Source organism: Parambassis ranga, chromosome 3 (assembly GCF_900634625.1).
Source record: "Parambassis ranga chromosome 3, fParRan2.1, whole genome shotgun sequence".
Lineage (NCBI taxonomy): Eukaryota > Metazoa > Chordata > Actinopteri > Ambassidae > Parambassis > Parambassis ranga.
In genome coordinates, this window is record NC_041024.1 from 25,150,725 (window position 1) to 25,161,125 (window position 10,401).

The following is a 10,401-nucleotide window of genomic DNA, read 5'->3' on the forward strand; positions in this document are numbered from 1 at the left end:
CCCAGCATTCTTTACTGCAACACGCGAGGATTCTATCCACAGGTGCGTAAAGCGGGACAGATTACAGCAAGAGTGAGGGCCTTCCGCCTACAAAATAAGATACGTGTGCGGTTGCGCTTCACTATATATTGTGCTGTGTTTAAATATACTCTGCACAGCTGTATCACATGACTAAATTCGATAGTAAAAATACACAAGTGTCCCTTAGCGCAGCGAACGTATTCTAAACAGGCGCGTATGAGTTTTCCTTTGAAAGTCAAAACCGGAAGTGTATATTTCTGGAAGACGTGACACTTCAATAAGGCTTGTGTTCGTACTTCGGAGAATCAATAATACTGTTTCGGGAATTTAACGCTTTATCTGTAGCAAATGCGAATATCATGCGACGGCAGATATCTTATAGTTCGCGCTATCTGTATTGTAAAGCGTTGTAGTTGTTGCTTTTTATGAGCACGACGCTAGCTCTGCTTCAAGGATGCAGGTTTTGCCTAGCATGTTTCATTCATTTTGGCTAAGGCTAGCTTTGGGGTAGTTGTAGTTCTCCCTCACCTGAGCAGGGTTTGGGCTGCCTGCCAATGTTAGGTACTTTCTGCTGCTTTGCTCGACTTACATGCTCTGTTCCATTTACCCTTAATTACCACAATCGACAACGGTCTCGGGTTATTCTTTAGCCGCCGTAACTACAAAGTAAATTAGGTTAATAAGACAAAAACCCGACTTTGAGGCTAATATGGATTATGAAGATAAGGCAAAGACAGTAGCTGACTGCTTGATGGGCTACAGGAGAGATGAATCTGGGTGGAAAGTCTGCAAGAAATCGGTAAATGTTTCTGTTTGTTACATAGTAATAGGATATTTGTCCACGTCCCCCTCATACACGCAGTCGTCTGGTACAGAGTGTGATTACACTGATGTGGCCTACACACCTGGCAGGATTAAAACCAGCTGCATATCCAGTTCCAGCAAGTAGAAAAAGTTCACTTTATTTGCGTAGCTAAACCGCAATGTGATGATTTGGAGCCTCCAATCCTGACAGTAAAGTTAATGTTGTACAACAGCAACACTGTTTTCCCTTTTTAGTACAGCTGTGTAGTCAGTGTGTGTGATCGGTCTGATACACCAGACATTTTACTAGAAAAGGTAGTTAGGGCTGACAGGAATGCTTAGTTTGGATCTGTAATGTTAATGTTGTTTTCCCCCTTTCACATCTGTATGTGTTGACACGTTTGCTTCCCACATATATATTTCATTTGAAGTGGACACATGTTTATCAGTGATGTTTATCACTCTGGTGCATAATTATCTGCTGTGCTTTAGTTACTTGTTAAATCAAATATGACTGCTCTGCACTGTGAGAGGTGACTGCTGGATATAATCTGGGTTTATAGGTTTATGTTAATAGGAGCTGAGCATCCAGCAGATTATATAAATCTTATTACAAACCTGTAATTTCAAATAGGACGGAGGGGAAGGTTTGTCTCTTGTTCTGATAATAATACTAATACAAAAAAGCTTTACTCCCTGGCAGTAAAAAAAAAACCTATGGACAAAGTTTCTGTGACACCACTCATTGGTTTCTAAAGCAAGTTCTGAGTCCCTGTGGGAGAACACAGGCCACTCAGTCACCATGTCGGCAACCCACTGGTGTGAAATGCAATGTTTTGACTTTCGCATGGGCTTCGTGTCTTGGCCCCGGAGGTTGCTGCTTTGCTTTACCTGACAACATATCTGATAACATTTAATTTGCAGAAATTGCAAGTAGCTGTCAGAGTTGTTGGATTGCTGTAACCCTACTTCAGAGGTCCAGCAAGTGTCTTTATCAGTATTTGTCAGTCTCACATCAGGAGTTTGCTGCAGGCTATTAAAATGTGTTTGTATGTAAATGGTGTGGTAAATGGGGAGACACGCTGTAATGCCAGATGTGTGTACACAAGTCAGAGCTCATCAAAATGTACTGCTCACTGCAGTTTCTGCCTGTTTATTTTCACAGCTCACATAATTTCTGTCTCATAATTTCTTTGCTCACTGTTAATTTGCTGTTTTCTTTAACAGAATGATGTGGTTGTGTCCTGGCGTCCCTCATCGGAGTTCCCCGGGAATGTGTGAGAAAACCTCAGCTTCTCTCATCTACTTTCAGTTTCATAAACAGTTGAGCACAATGACGAAATTTATAGGAAGCAAATTTCAGTGAGAGTTGCTGTTGTGTAGAGTAAACAAAGATTTTGCAGAACTGACAGTTCTTGTGGTCGGATGTGTGTCAAGCACAGCTTAGCCTGTGACCAAACTAACAGACCATATAAAATGGAAGTTAATGTTTCTCAAATTATATTCATGCACCTTTCTAATATTAATTAGTATCAGCACAGCGTCATATATTGTTGTATAGCATTATTACATATGATAAAAGTTTGGTTTGACAGTAGTACCTGTAACTACGTGAATGGACTGTTCATCCGTATGCATGCATGGTTTCCCTTTCCATGGACGTGTCTATTTTACAGCAGTCACGCCTTAATAATCTACCCTCCTGACTCTGTGCTGTCATCTGATTGACTTGGCAGTTACAAGGGGGAGGGGATCATCAACGGCAGCCCTGAGAAAGCATGGGAGTGTCTGAAACCAGTGCCCAATGGGCTCAGAGTCAAGTGGGACAACAATGTTAAAAAGTTTGAGCTTTTGGAACAAATCACAGAGGTATGGTTGTTAAATGTTCTGGGAGAATATTCACTCCATATTGGGGTTTCTGGCATTTTTTTAATTTGTAAAAATATAAAAATTAATTTAAAGCTGCACCAGGTGTACAATGGCAGCAACAAGTTTGAAAAAAGTAAAATAAACAGACAAACGGTCACATCCTCTGGTACCATACTTGTTCTCAGGTTTCTATTCCCACAATACTCAAAAAGGACATGGTGCAGCTTTAAATATGTGTGTGTGTTACCATAAGAGATATCCATGTTTTTTGTGTTTCCTTTGTGTAGCTCAGTCTTTGAGTCCACTCCCTTGTCTCTCACTTCTACCCAGGACATCTCTATCTGCCGAACAGTCACGCCCTCAGCAGCTATGGGTATCATAGCTCCACGAGACTTTGTAGATGTTATTTTGGTTAAGCAGTATGAAGACGGCACCATTTCATCAAACGGTGCGTAATAACTCCTCTTCTTTCTGTTTCGTCTGTGCGATTTAATGTGACTTCCAGGAGGGCTGGGACTGTTTGTTTTGTTTTGTTTTTACTTGCAGGAGTGCAAAGCTGATTTTTACTGTGTTGAAGACACACTACAGGACTGAGTAGACTGTCTGCTTCACTTAAAAATCACATCTACATTATGTGATCAAAAGTAAACTGTCAACATGTGCAACTTAGCTGGTTGTCTAGATGTGTTGTGGTTTTTAACATTATTGATTGATTGTCCATAATCAATCATTAAATCTATTTTGACATTCCAAACTTCCATTCACTGACTAAATGTTGCAGCTTTGGAGCTAATCAGGAATTGGGGCTTGCTGCCCCAACATGGCAAGACAGAGACTTGAAGAAAAAGAAACATTGTGGCTGTCGACTTTTGCCCATTTAGTTTATGTGCAGGTTTTCTAACCCCACATCAAAGGATGCGGTGTTCCTCCCCTTGCTCTGTCTGGGTTTGTATAGCCACTGATCTGGAATTGTGTGGTTCACACAGTTTTTGTTGAGGTGCCTTTGCTATCACACAAAGTACATGAGTAGAAGTATTAATTAGAATGAACCGCTGGAGAATGAGTGGCATTAGCATACTGGGGGTAAACACTGCGGTAAACATTGTCGTACTTTTCTAGGTTGCTCTAAAAAGGTTTGGATACAGTCTTGGCTTGTATTGTGTCCTCACCCTTGCAGTACTAGTTGTCACTCCTTGGTGCATGTGTTATCAAAGCTTGTGTAGCAGTAGCAACTGCTGGTGTTATACAAAGACCAACCTGTTTCTGAAGTAAAATATATGGGTTATTATGATTATTTATGTAGGTTTGGTCATCGTTTCAGTCTCTTTGTGGCAAAATATGTCTAGCATGTTCATTCTAACCCTTACAGTATCTTGGTGTGGCATGTTTTTGAACAAATCAATGGGAGGTGTGTATGATACAGACCAGAGAAACAGTGCAGCTTGTAATAATCCTAAAATCACAGGCAACCCCTACAAATACGTCCTGTGCGTATGAAGCTGCAGCTCCATTATAAGACAAGCTGCATAGTGCTTTAGTTTAACTTACGCAAATACAATAGACTAAAAGTTAGTGTCTCATAGCCTGCTGCCCACCTTTGCATCCCTAATGACTTTCATGATTCAGAAACTCAAAAAAAGTAGTTCTCACTTAGTAGTTCTCACCACCTGGAACATTTCACCACACAGACGCTGTTAGGCGTTGAATGAGTTGTGTTCCCTCCAGTTTAAGGGCAGTACGTTATTACACCGTGTTTTAATGCATACTAAGTATTTTAATTTTCTAGGATTGCAGCACAACATTTATGCCATTTCAGTGTCTTATTAACCCAATCAGTCAAGAAGTGATTATTTCTTTGAGTCCAAAGCAGTCTAATGTAACATTATATTATACTTTTGACGTCTGTTACTAAAGTCGTAATAGATGCCCAGCCATCACATTATCTCTTATAACCTGTAGATAATTATTAACCACTGACTGGCACATATTTTGTGGTCTGTTGACTTTGTAATAATAGGGCTGATGTGCTGTGTATTTAAAACCACAATGACACAGCAGGGCATGCTAAGGGGCCAATAAATTCAGCAGGAACAGTCACATATGGGAAATATAAACTCTGTCTATTCATGTTTAGTTAAACTTAAGATAATCTGTCACTTGGTTTACAACCTGGTTACCACATCTCAGCAGTTTGGAAATAGAAATGTCCTTATTCACTTCAGGCTAATGGTTTAGTGGTTATGTCGTGTGGATGTACAGCCCATCAAAAGATCAATACAGTGTAAAGACCTGTGCATGTATTCTTGTGTATTTTGTGCAACGTCGAACAGCCACCAATGTGATCCACCCGGGCTGTCCTCCCCAGTCTGGCTACGTGAGAGGGTTCAACCATCCATGTGGCTGCATCTGTGTCCCCATTTCAGGGTGAGTACACTGACACAGAAACACCAGGTCCCTCAAGGAGGACATGCTCATCTCCACTGTGCCACTTTTGCTCCTGTTTAGTGTGTGATGGTTCTTTTTCTGATTTTGTTTCCAGAGAGCCAAACAAAACTCAGGTCTTCAGCTTTTTCCAGACAGACCTGGGTGGCTTTCTTCCTCGCTCTGTGGTGGACTCGTTCTTCCCCTCCAGCATGGCAGAGTTCTACAGCAACCTGGCCAAGTCTGTCAAGTCCCTCAAAGACTTCTGACACCAGCAGCTAAGAAGTCTCCTTTAACTGAGGCCTCGTGAGATCTTATTCCACTTCAAACACTGCAGTCTGAGATCTATTAATGCTAAATATCCAATCACAGCACATCTAGACGATGCTGCTTCATTCCAGTAAATACTAACAGTAGACACTGATTTATATCTATATATGAGAACACACCCGTGCTTTTGTTCTCAACATAAACTCCCTTTTTTATTCCTACTTGTGGGATCAATTTGGTTCTTCCAGTCTAAAGATGGAATTGAGATACATTTTTACATGTGCACTGGTGCAGCCTCACTCTTACCAGTGCATGGCCACTGCGCAATTTACTTAAGTGTGTACCATAAACATGCATGTTGCATGGAACTGTTTTACCCTATGCTGGTATCAGATACAGTCAAGTTCCAAAGTTACTACCCCCTCCTTTAATTTTGGATGTATTTATTATACATATTTGTGTAAAAACATAATAAATACCATCAGATCTTAGTATTAGGCAAACACAACAATCTTAGATAAACAACATGTAACCTTTTTACATCATTTATTTATTTAGCAAAAACAAATTGTTCAATACTGCGTCCCCTCTTATCGCTTCCATAGGATTTAATTGTGTGAGCTGCAGCAGGTGCTGCTGATGATCAGTCCTTGATAAACTGATCAGCAGCAGGTGTACAGACCTCTATAAAAACAGAGGTTTTGACAGTTTTCTGCTCTGGAACATTCAGGTGTGTGTTAACACAATGACAAGAGAGAAAGACGCAAACAATGGTGTTAGAGAAGCAGCTGTTGCTGCACATCAATCTGAAAGACTTATAAAACCATTTCCAAAAAAAAAGAAAAATGCATCTGGAAGCTAAGCACTTGTGGAACAATGTGGACAGATGAAACCAAAGTGCAGTTGTTTGGCTTTATTGATGATGATCTGGACTTGTTATACAGCTACAGGATCTGGACACCTTGCAGTCATTGAGTGGACCATGAACTCCTCTGTATACCAGAGTGTTCTAGAGACAAATGTGAGGACATCTGTCTGACAGTGGAAGCTTGGTGAAAATTGGGTCATACAACTGCAGCACAGCAGCAAATTACATCAGACTGGCTGAAACATCATAGAATCAAGGTCTAGTCAAAGTCCAGATCCAACTGAAATTCTGTGGTGGGACTTTAAGATGATAAAAGGAGGAGCTACAAGCTAATAATTCATTGGGGGTACTTAGTATTGAACACCATTTTTGCAAAATAAATTAGAATGTTGTTTGTCTGAGGTTGTGTTGCATGTTACTGAGACCCACTATTTTAAAATGATTGTTTTTACACAAAACAATAGAATTTAAAGATGGGTTAGGCTGACTTTTGAACATGACTATAGTTGATTTTTATTCATACCTCATATATATTTCGTGGTCTGTATTGTTGTTGAAATGCCATAGTTTTGCTCATTTGACTCACCTGTACATTTGCCTCTTATCACACTACAACATGAAAGCACAGGTGGATAGGTGGCCTTTTTAAACAAAAGCAGCTTGTTGTTTTTAACAGGACTTGTTGAGAAATGTGTTCTCCCATTTTCCATAGAAAGGTCTCTGAAGTGCTCTTCCCTTTTCTTGTTTTTTACATGTACAGTCGAGGAAACAGCAGAGGCTTTTCTGGCCAGCTGTACTGCACAAAGTTGTGACTGATTTTCCACTTAAGCTTGTTCTTTAATAATTAAAGGGATTTGATATATAAACAATCCCCATGTAACATAAACAAAGGCAGTCGCATATTCATATGCTAGAAAGCTTCCGCTATAGAGCCTCCAGTGTAGTCTCCACAAGCGACCTGTACGGTTGTGAATGTTTATGGTTGTGTACACAAACACATGATTTATTTGCCATTGTATTGAGTAGAAGCATACATCCAGCTTAAGATGAGCTTAGATCAGGGCAATTGGAATAATAAGAAAAAGAAAGCATGACTCACTGCTGACAGTCAGACAAAAGTAACTGTTCAAAACTATAGTGCTGTATTGGCAAATCAACGGAGGACACTGCTGAAAAAAAGACATTAAAGTGTTCTGTCACTTTTATAACTTAAAATAGATTTCAGAAAGAATGGCCATGCTATCAACTGTGTTTAAAAATCAGACAAGCATCTGGTGATGAGACCTCAAAAGGTTTCTAAAGAGCAGATTTTAGTCGTCCACCCAAACTCACAGTTACCGTATTTTCCGTACTATAGGTCGCACCGGAGTATAAGTCGCACCAGCCAAAAAATGCGTAATGAAAAAGGAAAAACCATAGATAAGTCGCACCGGAGTATTAGTCGCACCAGCAGGCCAGCGTAAATCACTACGTTTTTAGCATAATGTTGCCTCTTGAATTCCTCCTAACTTAAGTGGTGTGGCTGCAGGTCAGGATGCAAGGATGAAAAAAAGTGCGACTTATAGTCCGGAAAATACGGTAATCCAAATACAGGCTAGGTGGAGCATGAGCGGAGGAGATGGGAACTCTGTGCCACTTGAGCAGTCATGCCATTCATTATGGAAAACCATTACATAATTAAAACAAGCAAGTAAAATTGAACCCCATACACTTGTCATTAAAGTAAACCCAGCAAAAACTGATCTATTTACCAGCCAGTAAACATGTTTATATCTGGTGTGAAATTGGACATTTTAACATGGAGTCTATAAGGATCGACTCACTTCTGCAGCCTGATGTTCTTATTCTACATCAGTTTTGGCGATTTAAGGCCATAAAAACAAAATGTAACAATGCAGATCATGCTGATGATGAATGGAACAGCAGCAGTAGTCATAGTCCTGTTCTGTTGCAGTGTGTTGTTTGTCACAGGCTACCTCACTATTATAATAATAGTAGATCTATTTGAGGCAAAAAGTACTGGAAGGTGTGCTTTGGAAGTTTCTCAGATTGCTTCAGATTAGGGCATATGTCACAGATTTTCATTGATTAGGATATAGGTGTAGTAACAACTAAGCAAAAGTCCCACCACACCACACTGTGGTTATTTGTAGTTAATGTAAATGAAGTAAAAAATGTCACTTCTTCATACTTGCAAAATAAAATCAATGCCTGAAAAGCTTAAACATAATCCTAATAAAGTATATTATACTCATTTATCATGTTACAATAACAACACTGTATTCCAACATAATATATTCATATTTTATACGTCATGACTGCCAGAACTCTGTTCAGAAGTAAACTAGGCACTGGTTATAGATGTACTGTATTCTTATGACACACTGAGGCTCTGTGTGAGCTACACCTCTGAAAGACACCATGCTTCCCTTCCACAGTAGGGTTGGAGTAGACAGTATTCACTGAATTAATTGGAGCCAAGACTGTATATTGCTTGAATAACATCAGCACTTTATTAATAGCTCCCTCTGCATGAACTGACCAAAGTCATGGCATAGTCGTCTGTCTTTAGGTGTGATAAGCCATATATGATCTGAGGACATGTTTTCGCTGAAGAGGAAAGATTACTTTAACGTCTTTTTACCTCACAGTTGAAATATTAAGGAATCACCTCTTAAATGCATTCCACAGTTTCCAAGTCCAGCGTGTGCTTGTGATGCTGTAGCTGAAGACATTTCCATATGTGTACTGTTTAAATGGAGCCGGCATTCCAACATTTCTGTTAGTGTAATGTTGTCTCTGTAAATCAATACTGAATCACTGTAACTTGTGTTCAGCTCCTTTACAGTAACTGTGTGTAGATTAACTGGTAATGCTGTATGAATGGAAACAGGCACTTTCATCTTCCCCTCTATGTCTGCCTCTCACTGGATGATGCTGTATAGGCTTTTTCAGGCATGCTGGAGAATATACACACACTGGACTGTCTGCTTTGATCTTTTGTTTTTTTTTCTGAAGTCAGAAAAATCAGATCAGATTTCTCACCACTAGAGGGCACTGTTTACTGTAACCTGAACTCACAGCTTGTTCTGACAAGGCACATTTTTAATCAGCTGCAATTTTGCTTACATTTATGAAAACACAAGCAGTTGCACACAGATTCAGTATTGATTTACCCCGTATGTTCTCTGACCTCCGTGAACTTTGACCAACAGATATCATGCTGTCCCAGGAATGATCAAAGAGCATGTGAACCATGGCAGGACCAGTCCTAGATTAACCCTTTAGATCATGACATGTGACCACTCAGACCAAATACCCAGACTACATTTTGTGTTCTGTGGCTGAGATATAAAGTTTCTCATGTGCGTTGTCATGGCAGCATGTGGTCCTACAGCCAGTTCATGTATTCTGTGTTGCACTATAGCTGCAGGTTATCCACATTGTCCTGGGTAATTTATAACACAGAATATAATGATACTGTCAGATGTTTTCCTGCTCTGAGAGCAACATAGTCAGAAAACATGAACCTGTTTATCTTGTACTGTTCTGTATTTCACCAGCATTAAAGTGACTGAAAGTTGCCAAACTGTGGTCTTCTTTCCCGACTGTCTGCTGTGCATGCAACAAACATGACATCATCACAAGCTGCGTGGGATTTGTATCAGAAATTGACAGCAGAGATGCTGTTTGCTCCTGACAGTTCAACATCGGCCATATGATGACGAGCCAAATGATTTTCCTTTAGTGCTACAATTTTAATTAACCATTTAAACATGTTACTTTAACTGCAGCAAAGGCTTGATGTTCTCTGCAGTTAGTGGAACTATTTGGTTATAAAGCAGCATTGACTGAAAGGAGAGAGATTTGAGGTTGATGTCAGAATGCTCTGTGATGTCTGCTTGCTGTAGGGACCAGGGTTGTGTGTGAAATCACCCACTAACTCACCACTGCTACCTCACCAAAGCGACGACACTCACTGCTGTCAGTGTTAATAAATACTGAGCACAATGCATGATGGTAGACAATGCTAATATTGTAAGCGTTACTTATAAATACGATGCACTGCGGGAGTCCACTATGGTTTAAATTCTCACTACACAGCACTAGAAATGGCACATACAGTGAAGAAGGGGGTGGTTTCAGAC

At 40.0% G+C, this 10,401-nt stretch overlaps 1 protein-coding gene across 1 annotated transcript; it reads left to right on the top strand.

Annotated features, from left to right (window-relative positions):
* The first annotated feature begins 293 nt into the window (after nucleotides 1-293).
* Nucleotides 294-6,072, top strand: stard5 (StAR related lipid transfer domain containing 5). Its single transcript, XM_028402695.1, has 6 exons — nucleotides 294-820; nucleotides 2,053-2,102; nucleotides 2,562-2,694; nucleotides 3,025-3,142; nucleotides 5,025-5,118; nucleotides 5,234-6,072. Exons 1-6 carry the CDS (start codon nucleotides 731-733, stop codon nucleotides 5,382-5,384), a joined length of 636 nt encoding a protein of 211 aa, XP_028258496.1. The 5' UTR covers nucleotides 294-730; the 3' UTR covers nucleotides 5,385-6,072.
* The last annotated feature ends 4,329 nt before the right edge of the window (nucleotides 6,073-10,401 follow it).